General features: G+C 36.2%; 1 protein-coding gene across 1 annotated transcript in view; it reads left to right on the top strand.

Moving 5' to 3' along the window:
* ANKS1B (ankyrin repeat and sterile alpha motif domain containing 1B) overlaps window positions 1–21,700 on the top strand; it is a 1,587,094-nt gene that overhangs the window by 202,970 nt on the left and 1,362,424 nt on the right. The window contains 3 exon segments of the mRNA XM_049782864.1: window positions 14,392–14,467; window positions 16,451–16,552; window positions 21,392–21,505. Coding sequence (XP_049638821.1) covers window positions 14,392–14,467; window positions 16,451–16,552; window positions 21,392–21,505 — 292 coding nt within the window.

The following is a 21,700-nucleotide window of genomic DNA, read 5'->3' as shown; positions in this document are numbered from 1 at the left end:
TGAATTCCTCACAGTATTTTTATGAGGCTAGGCTAGTGTACATTTTCCTGCCAGTGATTGGGGATCTTTTTTCCTTCATATACTCTCCAGCTACTATTTCTTTCCTTTTTGATATAGTTTGTCTCACTGGCATGAGATATATCTCACCATTGTTTAGATTTATATTTCTTTTATTTGGGGGTTTGTACCCAGTGGAGCTCAGGGGTCACTCCTGGCTCTGCTCTCAGAAATTGCTCCTGGCAGGCTCGGGGGACCATATGGGAAGATAAGGATCGAACCCGAGTCCATCCTGGATTGGCTGTGTGCAAGGTAAACTCCTTACCACTGTGCTATTGCTCTGGCACCAAGATTTATATATCTTTGATAATTAGTGACAATAATGGTTTTTTATGCACCTTTTGGCCATTTGTATATCTTTGTATATTCTCCCCATTTTTAGATATTTAGTGAGTTTTGTGAGTTATCTTTCCAAATTAGTAGCATCATTTTGTATAGGAATTTTTGACAGATTTTTGTGTTCACTAAATTTTGGACAGAGATCTTTATTTTTCAGTTTTCTAAAAGCAAAAATCCAGTGCTTTGCACAAAAAGGATGCACATAAATTTTAAAAATTCAGTTAAAACTTTTCTGATCATGCCATCTAATTTAAAATATAACAAGACATGATACATGCTATTAATATCAAAAGCACATAATTAAAATTTTAGACTGCAAAGCCTAAAATTAAGTTTAGAATTTGTAAAATCAAGTTTAGAATTATTCCCAAATGTTAGGAAAACAGTAAAGTTAGGCTCATGAAATTAAAGTCACTAAGCATATAGTTTATCATTAAACCTACTTTAAGAATAAAGTAATGTCTGTCATTTATAATGGAAAACATGTACCTAATTCTATTAATATTTGAGAACAAGGTTATGTTTTTCAATATGAAAGGCAAGAAATACAATGTTGTAATAGAGAAAATATTCTTGTGCTTATTTATATGTTAGTCAATGTAGAATAAATAAGACATTTAGAAAATTTATTTTAGACATCTATACAAGGAGCTCATAGGAACAAGGCTCTAGTGAAAATTTTTATGCAGCTCATTTATGGATTTATATAGAGAATATTATGCTGAGTGAAATGAATCAGAGGAAGGGATAAATATAGAATAATCTCACTCATTTCTGGGATATAATTAAAAAAAGATAGTATGTTAATAAAAACCAGAGACAATAGAGATGAGGACCAGGAAGACCAGTCCAGGGTAGAAAGCTGGAACTGTAGTGGAACAGTATGATGTTAGGGTTGAGAAGGGAACACTGACAATGATAGTTGGAATGATCACTCTGGACAAGAAACTGGGTGCTGATAGGGTATAAAGTGATATGCATGGTACCCTTCATTAACAACAATGCAAACTACAATGTTTAGGGGCTGACATTACAGCACAGTGGTAGGGCATTTGCCTTGCATGCGGCTGACCCAGGACAGACCTGGTTCTATCCCCATCCCTGGCTTTCCATATGATCCCTCAAGCCAGGAGTGATTTCTGAGTGCACAGCCAGGAGTAACCCCTGAGCATCACTGGATGTGATCCCCCCGAAAAAAACCAACAACAAACACAGTGTCTAAAAGGAAAAAAAAGTGTATGGGAGGAGGGAGGAGAAAAAAGGGGAAAAAGGAAGAAAAAAGGGGAGGGAGGAGAGAGAAAGAGGAGAGACAGAGAGAGAAAGAGAGAGAGAAAGTGAGAGAGAATGCCTGTGGGGATGAAGGAGAAGAGGGAAACTATGGACATGAGTGATGGGAAATATGCACAGGATGAAGGGTCATGTATATTCAAAGACAAAAACCCAACCAATCTTGAAAAACTTTGTAACCATGGTGTTTAAATAAAAGAAAAAAGCTAAGAAAATTCTCTGATGTGGCATACTGATCAGACCTAGGATTGGGAGGTCTAACATTATTGAAAATTTAATACCTACCTTCTCCCCCTTCACTCCGCAGAGATATAGAATTCACCCACTCAAATATTCATAGAAACCCCATTGTTAAGCATTAATTTTTTCTTGATAAAAGAGGTCTTCTTTTGAATCAGATGGATCTTTCTGAATTACTTCATTCTTATCAGTAATGAATGATCTTCATGTGATGTTTTCCTCCATCCTTTGTCATTTCAACCTTCTCTGGACTCAATCCAATGTGTCTGTTTCTGTGAATTTTATTACCATAGTGGAACATTCTAGATCCCCTAGCTTATGCAGGATACAAAAGAACAATTTCTTCTTTCTTTGTTCAGACATTACATATTTTATTTTACAAAGAATATGCTTATCTTTTAAATTCGGATCTCTTATTCCAAGAGATACCCATATTACTAGTAGATACAAGCTGCCACTTTAACAAAGTCTGTCCACTGAGTTAAATGCCAATGACTTTTTTCTTTTAACTCCATCAAGGTTTCTTAATTCAGTGGTTATCTTTACTCCCTTCAATAGCTACAGCTCTTGTTCCTTCTTTGTATCATTTTACCAGTTGATATTTTCTTTGCTAATCATCATTATAATCCTACCTTCCACCATTATTGCCCCCATCCTTATATCTTGTCATTCTGAATGATGATCTTTCCGTATCTGATAATGTTCTTTTGCAGGCCTTTACGTAAAGTGGATTATTGGGCAGGAAAAACAGATAGAGCACTGACATTTTCACACACCTTTATATTTGTTGTTTTGCTCCTTTGGTGAGATTACCTGGATAAGACATTTAAAGTATAGAACTTGTGAGCAAAATATAATTGTCAGAAGATCCAGAAATATGTATGGTCAAAGCCAAGAGGGAAACTTAAAAACCCAGGGCTTAAGCCCTAAGCAACTTTCCTTTCCTTTCCTTCCTCTCCTTAAATTGATCCCCTCCCTCCAGCCCCAGTTTTGGTGCTACTGAGGCTTAACTTCAACAGACATTTCTAACCATTGAGATATGTTTTTTTTTTTTTAAATAAGCAATACAGTTGAGATAAAAAAATAACATTTTACTTCTCAGCTGTTTTTTAACATTGGATCTGGGGTTCCTTCCTTTCCCTGAACTGACCTGAAAAGGCCTAAAATGTGTGTGTCTATTAGCTAGATAAATTTTGAAGTTTTACTATATCACCAATTGTATGATTGTTTTGGAAATCATGTTTATTTTTAAGTATTAATTTAAAAGCTTGAGAATTAGTTTTTGGAATGCTGGTCCAACTTTCTTGAATTCAAGAGGATCTGGATTTTAAAAATATTTTTGCATAATTTTTTGGTATTCTGATTTTTTGTATAATATTTTGAGCTCAGTATTATTTCACACATATTCAGTCTTTTAAGCTTTAACCAGTTATATATATTGTGAATTCAGAATTCTTGGAAGCCTATTATGAAGTTTATTTTTCTTATATATGATTTTACTAATATCATTAATATTAGCCACTGGTACTGGAGACCCAGGATTATATTAGTTTACAATGTTTGGCTCAGAACTGGGGTTGACCATGTGAAGGCACACTAAAAACTACTAGCATGACAATGTTAAAAGAGTGAGAGAAGTAGAATGCCTGTCCCGAATATAGGCAGGAGTGAGGGAGTAGGGGGGCATTGGTGGTGGGAGTGTTGCACTGGTGAAGGGGGGTATTCTGTTTATGACTGAAATCCAACTACAACACGCTTGTAATCATGGAGCTTAAATATATATATATAAAGAAACTCTTGGGGGGTGTATAGTTTATTTTGTGACTGTGCTCACCTTTAAAGCTAATATCTAAGTAAATGTCGTTGCATTTTCTTTAGTGAGGAAAACATTTAAAATTTTGTTGAGTCATGAAGTTATTTGGTTATTTATTTTTTTTAGTTACATAAGACCATTCGTGTAACGTTGTTTGTCCTTCCCACCTCCACCTTGAGTAGCTAATTAAAGCCCCGGTACAAGTCAGTCATGGATAGGCACATTCCTGAGAACAAATTTCTTGTTTTAGTGCCGAGTCCATGCATTCATTCTTTCTCTACTTCCTCTTCCCAGACTGAACAATTTTGTCATTTTTTTCTCTTTATCCCTGAGCTTAAAATGCTGCTTAGTTTCTTAGAATTTTAAGATGTGCTATTTTTTTTTAATTTTTATTTTGATCATAGTGGTTTACATAGTGTTGACAATAATATTTTAGGTACATATTTACATAAAATCGGGGGATTCCCATCACCAAATTGTCCTCCCTACACCTCTGTTTCTGTCCTACCTCCCATTTCCTCTTCCCTCACCCCAGGGCGGCTAGAATATGTGGTCCCCTCTGTATCTAACCCACTACTTAGTAGTCTTGCACCTGTTTGGTCTTGATGCCTCCCTTAGTTCCCCCTCTAACTGGAGGCAGGACTAGCTAGTTCAAGTTGCGTGGTTTTGTTTGAAAAAGAGGAAAGTAATAAACTGGGGTAAGGGTCTAATACACCGAAGATGTGCTATTTTAAGAAGGGATTTTTTCCCCTAACATTAAGCCCAAGTTTTTATGAAACTTTAAGGAAGTCAAATGAGTGTTAAGAAAATTGTTGAAAATATAATTTGGAGGTGAGCAAGATTAGATTAATTTTTTCAAGAGGTTATTTTAAGAAATGTACAAAATATGGGCCTGAGTTACAGTACAGTGATTAGGACCCTTACATGCAGTTAATCTGGAATCATTCCTCGACAACCCCAAATTCTCACCTCATACTGCACTGTCAAGAGTAATCCATGAACACAAAACTACAGCTTTGTGCTGGGTGTGATGTTCTCTCCCTAATAAATGTAAAAAAAAATATAGAAGTCCCTTTTAGAAGTACTTATCTGAATAGTTTCCACAATTTATCATTTGCCCAGTGTTCTGTATTTTAAATTTATTTAAATGTATATATTTACACTGTTCTTTGCATATAGTATATCAGTGAAATAATTTTAAATGGTAATTTAATGCTCTAAAACTGTCATCTTCATCTCCCACTTTTATCCTCCTCTACCCCCCACCTGCCGTTTTGACAGACACATTAAAAAGTTTTCTGACTGCAGCCTTGAACTCATATATTCAGTGTTGTTAAATCTATGCTTAGAGTGTATGGTTATATTATTCTGCCACATTTCCAATATAATGGGAGCCCCAAGCCAGTTCCCCCACTACTTCCCTTTCTTATCTTCTTCCTTCTCACCTTGATTTCTTTTCTTCTATGTCCTCCCTAAGCTCTGGTGTCAAAGGTGATCTAGGCATCTCCTCCCGGTTACTACATTACTTTTTCTCATCCAAGCTATAACTGTTTAATCAAGTGTAATGTGAAAATAAAATAAAAGCATTAGATCATAATTTTGTATTTCAGAATAATTTTATGGAGTTATTCTGGAGTAAATGATCATGTTCTTACACATGTTATTTTTTTAAAAAAAATAATTAACATCTTTATTTAAGCACCATGTTACCAACATGTTTGTAGTTAAGTTTCAGTTATAAAAAGGAACACTCCCCTTCACCAGTGCAATTTTTCCACCACCAATGTCCCCCATCTCCATTCTCCCTAACCCATGATGGTATTCAGGAGAAGCATTCTATTTCTGTCAATGCCATTGTCATGATAGTTGTCAGTGTAGTTATTTCTCTAACACTCCTTGTGGTAAGCTTCATACTGTGAGCCAAACCTTCCAAGCCTCATATCTATTGTCTCTGGGAATTATTACCATATTATATTTCTTATTCGACACAGACATTTGAGAGAGGCATTCTATTTCTCTCATTCACTACCATTGTCATGCTAGTTGTTAGTGTAGTTATTTCTCAACTGCACTCACTACTTTTTGTGGTAAGCTTCATATCATGTGCTAATCCATCCATCTCTTTATTTCTATTGTCTCTGTGTATCATTAACATACTATATTTTCTTTTTTGTCTTTTAATTATCTTAAATCTCACAGATGAGTGAGACTATTTGGTCTTTATCTCTCTCCCTCTGACTTATTTTATTGACCACAATAGTTTCCATGTCTATACATGTATAGGAAAATTTCATGACTTTATTTTTTCTTATAGCTGCATAGTATTCCATTATTTTTTTAGCCACTCATCTGTTGTCGGACATTGAGGTTGTTTCCAGATTCTGGCTATTGTAAATAGCACTGCAATGAATATAGTTGTGCAGAAGGCATTTTTGTATTGTTTTTGTGTTCCTAGGGTATATTATTAGGAGTGGTATAGCTGGATCATATGGGAGCTCAATTTCCAGTTTTTTTTTTTGAGGAATCTCCATATTGTTTTCCATAAAGGCTGGAGTAGATGGCATTCCCACGAGCAGTGAATGAGAGTTCCTTTCTCACCACATCCCTGCCAGAACTGACTGTACTTATTCTTTGAGAATGTGTACCAGTCTCTGTGGCATGAGATGGTACTTTATTGTTGTTTTGATTTGCATCTCCCTGATGATTAGTGATGTGAAATATTTATATGTGCACTTTTTGACCATCTGTATTTCTTCTTTGAGGAAGTGTCTGTTCATTTCTTCTCCCCATTTTTGATAGAGTTCGATTTTTTTTCTTGGTAAGTTCTGTCAGTACCTTGAATATTTTATATATTAATTCCTTAGCTGATGAATATTGGGTGAATAGTTTCTATCATTATGTGGGTGACCTTTTATCCTCACTATTTCCTTTGAGCTGCAGAAGCTTATCAGTTTAATATAGTCTCATTTATTATTGCTGCTTCCACCTGTCTGGAGAGTGATGTATTATCCTTCTTTTTTTCTTTATTTAAACACCTTAATTACATATATGATTGTGATTAGGTTTCAGTCATGTAAAGAACACCCCCTTCACCAGTGCAACATTCCCACCACCAATGTCCCAAATCTCCCTTTATCCCACCCCACCCCCACCTGTACCCTAGACAGGCTTTTCAGTTCCCTCATTCATTCATATGATTATGGTAGTTCTCTGTGTAGTTATTTCTATAACTGCACTCACCAATCTTTGTGGTGAGCTTCATGAAGTGAGCTGGAAGTTCCATACCTCCTCTCATTGTCTCTGAGGATTGTTGCAAAAATGACTTTTATTTTTCTTAAACTCCATAGATGAGTGAGACTATTCTGCATCTCTCTCTCTCCCTCTGACTTATTTCACTCAGCATGATAGATTCCATGTACATCCATGTATAGGAAAATTTCATGACTTCATCTCTCCTGACAGCTGCATAATATTCCATTGTGTATATGTACCACAGTTTCTTTAGCCATTCGTCTGTTGAAGGGCATTTTGTTTTTTTCCAGAGCCTGGCTATTGTGAATAGTGCTGCAATAAATATAGGTGTGCGTAAGGGGTTTTTGTATTGTGTTCTTGTGTTCTTAGGGTATATCCCGAGGAGTGGAATAGCTGGGTCGAATGGGAGCTCAATTTCCAGATTTTGGAGGAATCTCCATATCGCTTTCCATAGAGGTTGGACTAGACAGCATTCCCAACAGCAGTGGATAAAAGTTCCTTTCTCTCCACATGCCCGCCAGCACTGATTGTTCTCATTCTTTGTGATGTGTGCCAATCTCTGTGGTGTGAGGTGGTATCTCATCCTTGTTTTGATTTGCATCTCCCTGATGATTAGTGATGAGGATCTTTTTTTCATGTGCCTTTTGGCCATTTGTATTTCTTTTTTATTAAAGCGTCTGTTCATTTCTTCTCCCCATTTTTTGATGGGATTAGATGTTTTTTCCTTGTAAAGTTCTGTCAGTGCCCTGTATATTTTGGATATTAGCCACTTTTCTGATGGGTGTTGGGTGAATAATTTCTCCCACTTGGTGGGTGACTCTTGTATCCTGGGCACTACTTCTTTTGAGCTGCAGAAGCTTCTCAGCTTAATGTATTCCCATCTGTTGATCTCTGCTTGCACTTGTTTGGAAAGTGCAGTTTCCTCCTTGAAGATGCCTTTAGTCTCAATGTCATGGAGTTTTTTACCTACATGTTATTCTATATACCTTATGGTATCAGGTCTGATATCAAGGTCTTTAATCCATTTGGATTTTACCTTCATACATGATGTTAACTGGGGGTCTATGTTAGCTTTTTTGCAAGTGGCTAACCAGTTCTGCCAGCACCACTTGTTGAAGATGTTTTCTCTGCTCCACTTAGGATTTCTTGCTCCTTTGTCAAAAATTAGATAATTTTATATCTGCTGGACAATGTCTAAGAACTCAAGCCTATTCTACTGATCTGAGGGTCTGTCTTTATTCCAATACCATGCTGTTTTGATAACTACTGCTTTGCAGTACAGTTTAAAGTTGGGGAAAGTAATGCCTCCCATTTTCCTTTTCCCTAAAAGTGCTTTAGCTATTCGAGGGTGTTTATTATTCCAGATGAACTTCATAAGTGTTTGATCTACTTCTTTGAAGAATGTCATGGGTATTTTTAAGGGGATTGCATTAAATATTTATAATGCTTTGGGGAGTATTGCCATTTTAATGATGTTAATCATGCCAATCCATGAGCACAGTATGTGTTTCTATTTTCGTGTGTACTCTCTTATTTGTTGGAGCAGGGCTTTATAGTTTACTTGGTATAGGTCCTTCATGTCTTTGTTCAGTTGACTCCAAGATATTTGAGTTTGTGTGGCACTATTGTGAACAGGATTGCCTTCTTGACTTTTTTCTCTTCCCTATCATTATTGGTGTATAAAAAGGCCATTGATTTCTGTGTGTTAATTTTGTAGCTTGCCACCTTGCTATATGAGTCTATTGTTTCTAAAAGCTTTTTGGTAGAGTCTTTAGGGTTTTCTAAGTAGAGTATCATGTCTGTAAACAATGAGAGCTTGACTTCTTCCTTTCCTATCTGAATTTCCTTGATATCTTTTTCTTGCCTGATTGCTGTAGCAAGAACTTCCAGTACTATGTTGAAGAGTGGTAAGAGTGGACAGACTTGTCTTGTACCAGAATTTAGAGGAAAGGCTTTTGGTTTTTCTCTATTGAGAATAATATTTGCCATTGGCTTGTGGTAGATGGCTTCAACTGATTGAGAAAGGTTCCTTCCATTCCCATTTTGCTGAGAGTTTTGATCAAGAATGGGTGTTGGACCTTATCAAATGCTTTCTCTGCGTCTATTGATATGATCATGTGATTTTTATTTTTCTTCTCGTTGATGTTGTGTATGATGTTGATAGATTTACGGATGTTAAACCATCCTTGAATTCCTGGGATGAAACCTTCTTGGTTGTACTGTATGATCTTCTTGATGATGCATTTGACAGGATTTTTTGAAGATTTTTGCATCAGCATTCATCAGGCATATTGGTCTGTAATTTTCTTTTTTGGCAGCATCTCTGTCTGGTTTTGGTATCAAGATGATGTTGGCTTCATAAAAGCTGTTTGGGAGTGTTCCTGTTTTTTCAATTTCATGGAAGAGCCTGACTAGGATTAGTAGTAACTCCTCTTGAAAGATTTGAAAAAATTTATTAGGAAATCATCTGGGCCTGGGCTTTTCTTTTTGGGCAGATGTTTGATTACAGTTTCAATTTTCTCAGTAGTGATGGGGGTGTTTAGATATGCTACATCCTCCTTACTTAAATGTGGAAGGTTATAAGTGTTCAAGAATTTTTCCATTTTTTCTAGGTTCTTATGTTTAGTAGCATAAAGTTTCTCAAAGTAGTCTTTGATTACCCTTTGGATCTCTGCAATATCTGTCGTGATCTCCCCCTTTTCATTTCTAATACGGGTTATCAGATTTCTCTCTCTCTCTCTTTCTTTGAGAGTTTTGCCAATGGTCTATCAATCTTGTTTATTTTTTAAAGAACCAACTTCTGCTTTCGTTGATCTTTCAGATTGTTTTTTTGGGTTTCCACTTCATTGAGTTCTGCTTTCAGCTTTGATATTTCCTTCTGTCTCCCTATTTTTGGTTCCTTTTATTGGTCATTTTCTAATTTTTTGAGCTGCGTCATTAAGTTATTCAGGTATGCCCCTTCTCCTTCCTGATGTGTGCTTGTAGAGCTATAAATTTTCCTCTCAGGACCGCTTTTGCTGTTTCCCATAGATTCTGGCAGTTTGTGTCTTCATTATAATTTGTTTCCAGGAAAGTTTTGATTTCCTTTTTGATTTCATCTCGGACCCACTGGTTGTTCAGTAGCAGGGTGCTTAATTTCCAATTGTTAAAGTTTTCTTCTGTGTGGCTTTGTAGTTCACATCTAATTTCAGAGCCTTGTGGTCAGCAAAGGTAGTCTGCAAGATTTCTATCCTCTTGATTTTATAGGTATGTTTTATGTGTCAGTATGTAGTCTATCCTGGAGAATGTACATTGGAGAAGAATGTGTATCTGGGTTTTTTTGGATGGAGTATCTTTTATATATATACTAGTCCTCTTTCTTCCATTACTCTTTTCAGGGTTAGTATGTTTTTGTTGGGTTTCAGTCTGATTGACCTATCAAGTGTTGATAGGACTGTGTTGAGGTCTCCCACAATTATTGTGTTATTATTGATGTCTTCTTCTAGGTTTGTCAGTAATTGTATTAGATAACTTGCTGGTCTCTTATTGGGTGCATATATGTTTAATAATCTAATTTCTTCCTGTTGCACATATCCCTTGATTAGTACATTGTGTTCATCTTTGTCCCTTACCACTTTTCTGAATATAAAGTTGGTGTCATCAGATATTAATATGGCCACCCCAGCTTTTTTGAGGGTGTTGTTTGCTTGGATGATTTTTCTCCAGCCTTTGATTTTGAGTCTATGTTTGTTCTGACTATTCAGGTGTGTTTCTTGTAGGCAGCATAAGGTTGGATTCATCTTTTTGACCCATTTTTGCCACTTTGTGTCTTCTAATTGGTGAATTTAATCCATTGACATTGAGCGAGATGATTGTCATAGGATTTAATGTCATCTTTGGAGATAAGTTTGCTGTGTTTGTTGGTCCCTCTTGTCTTAGAGTACACCTGTCAGTTTTTAGTTTAAGGCTGGTTTATCATCTGTGAAGTTTCTGAGCTGTTGTTTATACATAAAGCTATGTATCCTTCCTTAAACTTGAATGTGAGTCGGGCTGGGTGCAGTATTCTCAGTGAGGCATTCACTTCATTCAGTCTTGTCACAATATCCCACCACTGTCTTCTGGCCTTGAGAGTTTCTTGTGACATGTCTGCTGTAAGTCTTAGGGATACTCCATTGAATGTAATTTCCCTTTTTGATCTTGCTGCTTTCAGTATTCTATCTCTATCTGTGGGATTTGTCATTGCAATGAGGATGTGTCTTGGTTTTTTTTTTTTGGGGGGGGGAGGTTCTCTTTTAGCTAGTATTCTTTGGGCATGCAGGATTTGATTGCACATAGTCTTTAACTTTGGGAGTATCTCTTTGATGATGTTTTTGACAGTTGATTCTTTCTGGAGATCTCCTACCTGTGTCTCTGGGACTCCAATGATTCTTATGTTGTTTCTGTTGAGTTTATCAAAGACTTCTATTTTCATGTGTTTGCATTCCTTGAGTACTTTTTCCATTGCCTGTTCGTTTGTCTTAAGTTTCTTTTCCAATTTCTTCTGTTGTGTTTAGTTTTTCTGCATCACATCTTCCAGTACTCCAATTCTCTCCTCAGCTGCTGATACCCTGCTGGCAAGGCCATCCACTGAGGTTTTCAGCTGAGCCACTGTGTTTTTCAGATCTGTTATTTCAGTTTGGAGTTTTTTGATTCTGTCTTTGTGTTCTGTTCAGATCGATCTATGCTTTCTTTGAGTTCTTCAAACTTCTTCCATATTACTATTTTAAGTTCCTTACCTGAGAGGTTAATCAGGTGGCTGGAATTGATTAGGTCATCCGAGCTTTCATCTTCATTCTCTGTGCATGGTGTTTGCCTGTGAGGTTTCCCCATTGTCATGCTTGTAATGTGATTTTTCCTACGTGTTGTGGTGGGGTTCATTGGTTAGAAAGAGTATGCGGCCGCAAAAGCTTTGCGCTCTTCTGCTGCCTCTAATTGACAGTTTTTTGGGGGTGCACTCCCTAGACCTCTGAGGAGACCTTCAGGGATTCAGAAACACAGGCAGACCGGTGCAAGAGAAGTTTCCCTTGAAGTCCCCAGAGTGAACCGTATTATCCTTCTTGAAGATGCCTTTAGTTTCAATGTCATGGAGTATTTTACCTACATGTTCTATATACATTTTGGTGTTCTGGATCTGAAATCAAGATCTTTAATCCATTTGGATTTGAACTTTGTACATGTGTTAGATGGAGGTTTGAGTTTGCTTTTTTTGTATGTGGCTGACCAGGTGCCCCAACACTACTTGTTGAAGAGGCTTTACTTGTTCCGTGTTACATTTCTTGACCCTTTATCAAAGATGAATTGATTGTATGTCTTGGGTCATTCTCTGAATACTCAAGTCTATTCCACTCATCTAAGGGTCTATTTTTATTCCAGACCCTGCTGATTTAATGACTAGTGCTTTGTAGTACAATTTTAATTTAGGGAAAGTGATGCTTCCCATCTTCCTTTTTCTCAGGTTTGCTTTTGCTTTAGCTATTTGTGGATATTTATTGTTCCAAATGAATTTCAGGAGTTTTTGATATACTTCTTTGAAGAATGGCATGGATATCCTTAGAAGAATTTCATTAAATCTGTACAATACTTTGTGGAGTATTGCCTTTTTCATCCAGCCTTTTTCTTGGCAGAACCATAGAACTTAAATCACCTTGCTCTGCCTCATAAATTGAGGAAAAAAGAGGTCCAAGATGTAAATTCTAAATGTTTGAATAAATCTTTTTTTTTAGGTTTTTTTTTTTAAATTTATTTAAACACCTTAATTACATACATGATTGTGTTTGGGTTTCAGTCATGTAAAGAACACCACCCATCACCAGTGCAACATTCCCATCACCAATGTCCCAAGTCTCCCTTTGTCCCACCCGACCCCTGCCTGTACTCTAGACAGGCTCTCCATTTTCCTCATACATTCTCATTATTAGGACAGTTCAAAATGTAGTTATTTCCCTAACTAAACTCATCACTCTTTGTGGTGAGCTTCCTGAGGTGAGCTGGAACTTCCAGCTCTTTTCTCTTTTGTGTCTAAAAATTATTATTACAAGGGTGTCTTTCATTTTTCTTAAAACCCAAATGGATTAAAGACCTCGATATCAGCCCCAAAACCATAAGATATATAGAACAGCACATAGGCAAAACACTACAGGACATTACAGGCATCTTCAAGGAGGAAACTGCACTCTCCAAGCAAGTGAAAGCAGAGATTAACAGATGGGAATATATTAAGCTGAGAAGCTTCTGCACCTCAAAGGAAATAGTGCCCAGGATACAAGAGCCACCCACTGAGTGGGAGAAACTATTCACCCAATACCCATCAGATAAGGGGCTAATCTCCAAAATATACAAGGCACTGACAGAACTTTACAAGAAAAAAACATCTAACCCCATCAAAAAATGGGGAGAAGAAATGAACAGACACTTTGACAAAGAAGAAATACACATGGCCAAAAGACACATGAAAAAATGTTCCACATCACTAATCATCAGGGAGATGCAAATCAAAACAACGATGAGATACCACCTCACACCCCAGAGAATGGCACACATCACAAAGAATGAGAATAAACAGTGTTGGCGGGGATGTGGAGAGAAAGGAACTCTTATCCACTGCTGGTGGGAATGCTGTCTAGTTCAACCTTTATGGAAAGCGATATGGAGATTCCTCCAAAAACTGGAAATCGAGCTCCCATACGATCCAGCTATACCACTCCTAGGAATATACCCTAGGAACACAAAAATACAATACAAAAACCCCTTCCTTACACCTATATTCATTGCAGCTCTATTTACCATAGCAAGACTCTGGAAACAACCAAGATGCCCTTCAACAGACGAATGGCTAAAGAAACTGTGGTACATATACACAATGGAATATTATGCAGCTGTCAGGAGAGATGAAGTCATGAAATTTTCCTATACATGGATGTACATGGAATCTATTATGCTGAGTGAAATAAGTCAGAGAGAGAGAGAGAAAAACGCAGAATGGTCTCACTCATCTATGGGTTTTTTAGGTTTTTTGAGCCATACCTTGCAATGCTTAGGGATTACTCCTGGCTCTTTTGCTCAGAAATTATTCCCGGCAAGCATGTGGCATAGGAAAGCCTGGAATTGAACATAGGTTGGCTGAGTGGAAGGCCAGTGTTCTACCCACTTTGCTATTGCTCCAGCCCTGAATGAATTTTTATTTTTTAATATTGAGGGCTACTTCCAGCAGGTGCCCAGGAAATGGAGCTTGTACTGTCAAGTTCTGAACCCAAGGCAGCCCACAGATAAATCCTGTGCTCCATTAATTGAATTAGATTCCTGGTCCTATATAGCAAAAAAAGAAAAAAAATTAACCTTCAAGAATTGTAATACACAGTGCTTGTCTTTTGCTTTCTGTTTTTCAGACAGAAAAAGGGAGCGCCCTTCATGAAGCAGCTCTATTTGGAAAGGTGGATGTTGTGAGGGTTCTATTAGAAACAGGTAATTATGATTTTCCTTGGAACTTAATTTTTCAAGTACTATTTTTGTTTCAAGTGTTGACGAAAGAAAATTACACGAACTTTTTTTTTGTTTTACAATCACCCCTTTCTTGCTTTTTATTCAAATTGCAGATCTATATTCATAACACTTAAGTTGAGTCTGAGTGTTTAGATAAAATTGATATGAATCTTCACTTTCCTTGACTCAATAGGTGCTCTATTTAAAAAATTCTTCAAAACTGGCTGTACATTTAAACAGCATCAAAATATATTAGAAATATAAGGAAATATCTCCAGTAGATAGGAAAGTTCTGCCTTCTACACAGGGAGGAGCAGAATCATGGAGAATTCTGACCATTATGAGGTCTTTAAAAGCACAGAACACATTTTTTTTAGATATTTTAATTGTAAATAAACAGTTCCTACAGTTCACAGAAATGAGAGTTCCTGTTTAAAAGGTACATTCTTTCCAATTATTCCATCAACTGAATAGCTATTGTTTTCAACTGCAGTTATTAAAAGAGACCTTAATAGAGGAAATGCTTTGAAAGAACAAGAAACCCTTCATAAGTATATTTCATTTTAAATAAAATAAAATTGAAATCAAGGTCATATTTTATTTGATTCAAATGACACATACTAATTTATACCTGCAGCAATATATGTGAGTTTTCTGTGTTAAAGACTCTATCTCCTATGCTATATTCCTTAAAATTAATCAATGAAAATATTGCATATTATTTTTTAATTATGCTTATATGAAGATAAAATTCATTAATTCACTGTGGTTTAGGAACATACCCAATAGTGCTCAAGGGTTAGTCCTAGCTCTGTTCTCAGAAATCTCATTAATTTTTAATTTTTACTTGTAACAGTGCTGCTTTGACATGTACTATTTTCAGATAGTCAACTGTGTTTTGGTTATACATGCTTACCAGTTATTAGGAAATATTTACCATAATTTATTAACATTTGAATCACATCCTAAAATCTGGCTTTCTGCACTGAGATTATTTGGAACATTTTTAAATTTCCTGGGGGCAGAGCAAAGTATTTGTTAGAATAAAACAGTTATTGGTCCAGAGTGATAGCACAGTGGTAGGGCCTTGCATGCAGACTACTTGGGATGGGCCTGGGTTCAATCCCTGGCACCCCATATGTTCTCCTGAGCCTGCCAGGAGCAATTTCTGAGTGCAAAGCCAGGAGTAATTCCTGAGCATCACTGGTTGTGGCTCAAACCCCAAAATACAAAAAAAGAATAAATAAAACCAGTTATTTAGTATAATAATTCTTTTCAGACTTAATATAATTCCAAACTATTTCAGTTACACACTTCAAAAAGTTCACCATTGATGACATTGAATATAATCTTTTTAAGTAAGAAATTGGAATCCAAATTAGACAAATATCATTTAAACAAATTAGTCATGCTTTTTCAACTTTTGATAATATTTAGGTATTCTGAGACTTTATATATACAAACATGGTATGTTAGCATAATTTATAATGATTTTTATCATATTTTATTAAACATATAAGTGCATGATCATTACACTTTAAAACTCAACTGTAATTTAGTAATATATTTAAGTTTTATAGCATAGCACTCAGTCAACTAGCTAAACTTAAATTAGTCTTAATCCACCAAAGCAACCTTTTTTTGTAGGGGAGGGTTATTGGTTCAAACTCAAGTACTCATATAATGAGCTACTCCCAAAACAACAACAATCATTGGTTCATTACCTACAAAGAATAAATTATTAATTGTTATTAATTGTTTCTATTCTTTGGTATACAGTCCACCACTTTTGTACTAACATTGTGTATGAGTGTGTGTATATGTATGTAGAGCTTAATTTTTTAAATTCATCTTCAGTACTTTATATTTTTTGAATTAGACCTGTTATATCTTGACAGTTTCTTTTGTCATTACATTGGTGTTTATCTACTAGGTTTTTATTTGTTTGTTTGTCTATTTATTTAGGAATTGATGCCAACATAACGGATAGCTTAGGTAGAACAGTCTTGGACATTTTGAAAGAACATCCATCTCAGAAATCTCTCCAGATTGCAACACTCTTACAAGGTAAACAATAGTGAATGGTGGATGGGCTTTTCTTTAAGTTCCAAAAAAGTTAAAACTGTCAGAATGTTCTCTTGAGTCTTGAGTAAATGTTTACTTTTGATCAAACTTTCTATTTATTTTTTTTCCTGGTAAGTTTTTAAACAAAATAATGTCATGCTTTTTAATGCTTTATTTTTATTTTCTCAGTTATTTGGGATTTCTGAAGCTAAAGTATTTTTTCCTCACTAGATAGTAAAGTTATTTTTTCAACTTATAGTAAAAATGTAGATATGAGGAGCTGGAGAATACAATGGGTAGGGCACTTTGCCATGCAATAGGATCACCTGGGTTCTGGCATCCTACATGGTCCCCTAAACTCTTACAGGAGTGATCTCTGAGTACAGAACTAGGATTAAGTCCTGAGCACAGCCAGGTGTGTCCCAACACCTCTCCTCTAATGTAGTTATGAGCTTGAAGTAACTAATAAGACTAGAAAGTGGTGATATTTATATCTTATACTTGAATGATTATTTAAGAAATTTAGGACTTTTCTAATAGCTTGTCTACTAGATTGTCTATTAGTTATGATTTTCATAACTTTGAGACAAGTAAATCAGACATCACTATCTTCCCCTTAGCATTTGAGAAGCCAGTAGCTTTTCAGAACACTCCCCGACTCATTATAAGTGGTAGGGTCAGCACATAAATGTTGGGTTGACAGCAAAATTATTCTTGGTTGAAAAAACATAGATTATTTTTCCCTAATCTATAATATGAATCAGTTTTGATAAACTTTGCTTTTGAATAAATTTTGCATACATTTGTATAGCTAAATGTAGTGAACTCATTTGTAGAAAGGTTAACAATCATTTTTAAGTCTATGTTTCCTAGATGAGGTGTCTGGCTCCCTACAAGAGGCAGTGGTAACCCTAGGTACAATTATGGGAAACTTTCTGTGTTTTTGCTTAAAGAAGATGGACTTCTAGGGGAGTGAGGAGGAACTTTTTTTTTCTGTGTTGGGGGTGGTAGTCAAATAAACTTGGGTAGGTAGCTCTGTTAGAGGAACTGCCTTTTTTGTTGTAGCATACTTTCTTAAAAACTATGTCTTCCTGCTCAGTGATTATGCCTGGCATTTGGTTTGTTCTCTTAAAAATCTAAAGTTCATTCTCTTTGTTCTATTTCTGTTCATCAGTGATGACCCCAAAATTGTTGCCAGTTGACTGCTAGAGTGGGGACGTGTGTGGGTATCATTGGGCATCAAGTCAAAAGCCAAAGAACAGCTTTGTCTTTCAGGAAGGAAATTGAATCAAAACCACATTGGGTCAAAGAGGTCAGATAGCAGAATCAACAGGGGCTTGAAAAGTAAAAAGAATAGATTCACTGTAGGGGACATGACATATTCTTCTCTTTATTTCTAAAACCTCTCAGAGAAGTTCAGGACCTGAAAATTTTCTTGTCAATAGAAAAGCTAATAGCAAGTGAAGGGCATAAAGAGATTAAAACAGACACAAATGTGTCACTTCATACTGACTCAAATTAAAGACCAATTGAATGAAAGCTAAAAATAATTTAAAAGTTGCAGCCACAACATTTATAGTACTTCTTCCTCTAGACTGGAGGTCCCAGACTTTTTTGACCTACTATCTACCCTCCCCACTTTTTTCTTTTCGGATTTTGGGCCACATCCATTGATACTCAGAGATAAATCTTGCCTCTGTACTCAAGGATTACTCTTGGCAATGCTTGGCTTACCATGAGTGTTGGGGATCGAACCTGGGTTGATTGTGTGTAAAACAAGTCCCCAACCTGCTGTACTATATCACCAGCCCCCCTCTTATACCTTTTTTTTGTACAAATAAAATCACCCCTTCCCTTTTGCTTTCAAGTGGACACCATTTGCATCCTCTTTTTCTGCGTCTTTCCAGCATTCTGCTCAAGGCTGGCGGTATTTATTATTACTCATTTTGGGAAACAATGTTTTAGGCTTATTTTAATTTATTTTTGCCTTATTCTACCATATTAAAATACTTATCACATAATTTCTATATTTGGAGGATGGGTAGGAGAAATAAGCTATCACTAAAAGACATAATTGTAGTGTTTTATTTTAACATAGTTCAACTTAGATGAAAATGTTACTAGATAGAAGTACTGTCTGCCGTTTCTTAGTTTTGACCTTCAGGTATGTCAGTTTGTTATAGTAATATACAGGCATTTTTGAATTTTCAAAATTCAAACCTTGTAGAGTGTAAATCCATTTTCTATATCTTTTGCATTTTTGTATCTAAAATCACTGCAAATACTAGTTTCATGAAAATTATCTTCTTTTAAAAATGTCTCTTTGTGGGGCCAGAGAGATAGCATGGAAGTAAGGTATTTGCCTTGCATGCAGAAGGTTAGTGGTTCGAATCCTGGCATCCCATATGGTCCCCCAAGCCTGCCAGAGAGATTTCTGAGAATAGAGCCAGGAGGAACCCCTGAGTGCTGCTGAGTGTGAGCCAAAAACCAAAAAAAAAAAAGTGCAGAATTTCTGCATGAATAAAATACTTTAAGGATAGAATTCCTTCAGTTTTACGGCTGAACTTTTAAATCCCTTTAATTTTAAGGATAAAATTACTATTTATGTCCTGAAAAAGGAACGCAATATGCAGAATTATTCTATGAATCAAATATTTCTTTTTTATATCTTTATTTAAACAGCTTGATTACAGATATGATTGTAGTTGGGTTTTAGTCATGCAAAGAACACCCACCTTCACCAGTGCAACATTCCCATCACCAATGTCCCAGATCTCCCTCCTCCCCACCCCGCCCCCACCTATAGTTTACACAGGCTTCTACTTCCTTTTTTCATTCACATTGTTATAGTTCTCAATGTAGTTATTTCTCTAACAACACTCATCACTTTTTGTGGTGAGCTTCATGTAGTGAGCTGGGACTTTCAGCCTTCATCTCTTTTGTCTCTGAGAATTACTGCAAAAATGTCTTTTATTTTTCTTAAAACCCATAGATGAGTGAGACTATTCTGCATTTTTCTCTCTCCCTCTGACTTATTTCACTCAGCATAATAGATTCTGTGTACATCCATGTATAGGAAAATTTCATGACTTCATCTCTCCTGACTGCTGCATAATATTTCATTGTGTATATGTACCACAGTTTCCTTAGCCATTCATCTGTTGATGGGCATCTTGGTTGTTTCCAGAATCTTGCTATGGTAAGTAGTGCTGCAATGAATATAGGTGTAAGGAAGGGATTTTTGTATTGTATTTTAGTGTTCCTAGGGTATATCCCTAGATGTGGTATAGCTGGATCATATGGGAGCTCATTATCCAGTTTTTGGAGGAATCTCCATATCGCTTTCCATAAAGGTTGGACTAGATGGCATTCCCACCAGCAGTGAATAAGAGTTCCTTTCTCTCCACATCCCCGCCAGCACTGTTTATTGCCATTCTTTGCGATGTGCTCCAATCTCTGTGGTGTGAGATGGTACCTCATAGTTGTTTTGATTTGCATCTCCCTGATGATTAGTGATGTGGAGCATTTTTTCATGTGCCTTTTGGCCATTTTTTTTCTTCTTTGACAAAGTGTCTGTTCATTTCTTCTCCTCATTTGTTGATTTGATTATATGTTTTTTTCTTGTAAAGTTCTGTCAGTGCTTTGTATATTTTGGATATTAGCCCTTTATCTGTTGGGTATTGGGTGAATAGTTTCTCGCGCTCAATGAATGGCTTTTAAATCCTGGGCACTATTTCCTTTGAAGTGCAGAAGCTTCTCAACTTAATATAGTCCCACCTGTTTATCTCTGCTTCCACTTGTTTGGAGAGTGCTGTTTCCTCCTTTAAAGATGCCTTTAGACTCAATGTCATAGAGTGTTTTACCTACATGTTGTTCTATATACCTTATGGTTTCATGTCTGATATCAAGGTCTTTAATCCATTTGGATTTTATTTTGTACATGGGGTTTACTGGGGGTCTAAGTTCTCATTTTTGCCAGTGGCTAACCAGTTTTTTTTAACACCAACTGTTGGAGAGGCTTTCCTTGCTCCATTTAGGAATTCTTGTTCCTTTATCAAAAATTAAGTTGTTGTATGTCTGGGGAGCATTATCTGAATACTCTAGCCTATTTCACTGATCTGAAAGTCTGTCTTTATTCCAATACCATGCCGTTTTGATAACTATTGCTTTGTAATACAGTTTAAAATTGGAGATAGTAATGCCTCCTATATTCCTTTTCCCAAGGATCGCTTTAGCTATTCGAGAGTGTTCATTGCTCCAAATGAATTTCTGAAGTGTTTGATCCACTTTTTGAAGAATGTCATGAGTATTTTTAGAGGGATCGCATTAAATCTGTATAAGCTTTGGGGAGTATTGCCACTTTAATGATGTTAATCCTGCTAATCCATGAGCAGGGTATGTGTTTCCATTTCCTGGTGTCCTTTCTTATTTCTTAGAGTAGCGTTTTATAGTTTTCTTTGTATAGGTCCAGCATGTCTTCCGTCAAGTTGACTCCAAGATATTTGAGTTTGTGTGGCACTGATGTGAATGGAGTTGTTTTCTTAATGTCTATTTCTTCCCTATCATTATTGGTATATAAAAAGGCCATTAATTTTTGTGTGTTAATTTTTTATCCTGCTACATTGAATCAAATACTTCAAGGATAGACTACCTTAGATTCTTGTCCTAGCAGGATTTTCTAGTAGGTACTGATGACAAAAGCCGGGCAGGGTGGGTGATGGTCAGATTTAGGGTACAAGAAAGAAGTGAAATGTCTATTGTCATACGTAGAATATAAAATTTAGCCATTGATTATAAGATAAGTGAAGTTAAGTACATAAATTTAAAAACTTATATACACAGAACATTTAGAAGGCATGGGAAGAGCCACTGTTCTTGAAGAGCCTATCCAGGAAGATGCAGCACCAGAGACGCTGGTTTCATCTCCCGTTGAATCACCTTCCCAAAATGTCAAAAGTGAGTAGCCCACTAGAAACCTTGAAAATGACACTAGATTTTTGTACACATCTGTAAGATGATACTAGATTTCTGTACACACTTGTGAAATGTGTAGAAAAGTCTAATAGTTGTGGAAATTTCTAGTCTGGTTGTATGTTATATTCTATATTTTATATGCTTATTCAGTCAATTATTACTTGCTCCTGCTATGAC

Source organism: Suncus etruscus, chromosome 11 (genome assembly GCF_024139225.1).
Source record: "Suncus etruscus isolate mSunEtr1 chromosome 11, mSunEtr1.pri.cur, whole genome shotgun sequence".
NCBI lineage: Eukaryota > Metazoa > Chordata > Mammalia > Eulipotyphla > Soricidae > Suncus > Suncus etruscus.
The sequence above is the reverse complement of the archived record's forward strand: the minus strand, read 5'-3'. Positions and strand labels throughout refer to the sequence as shown.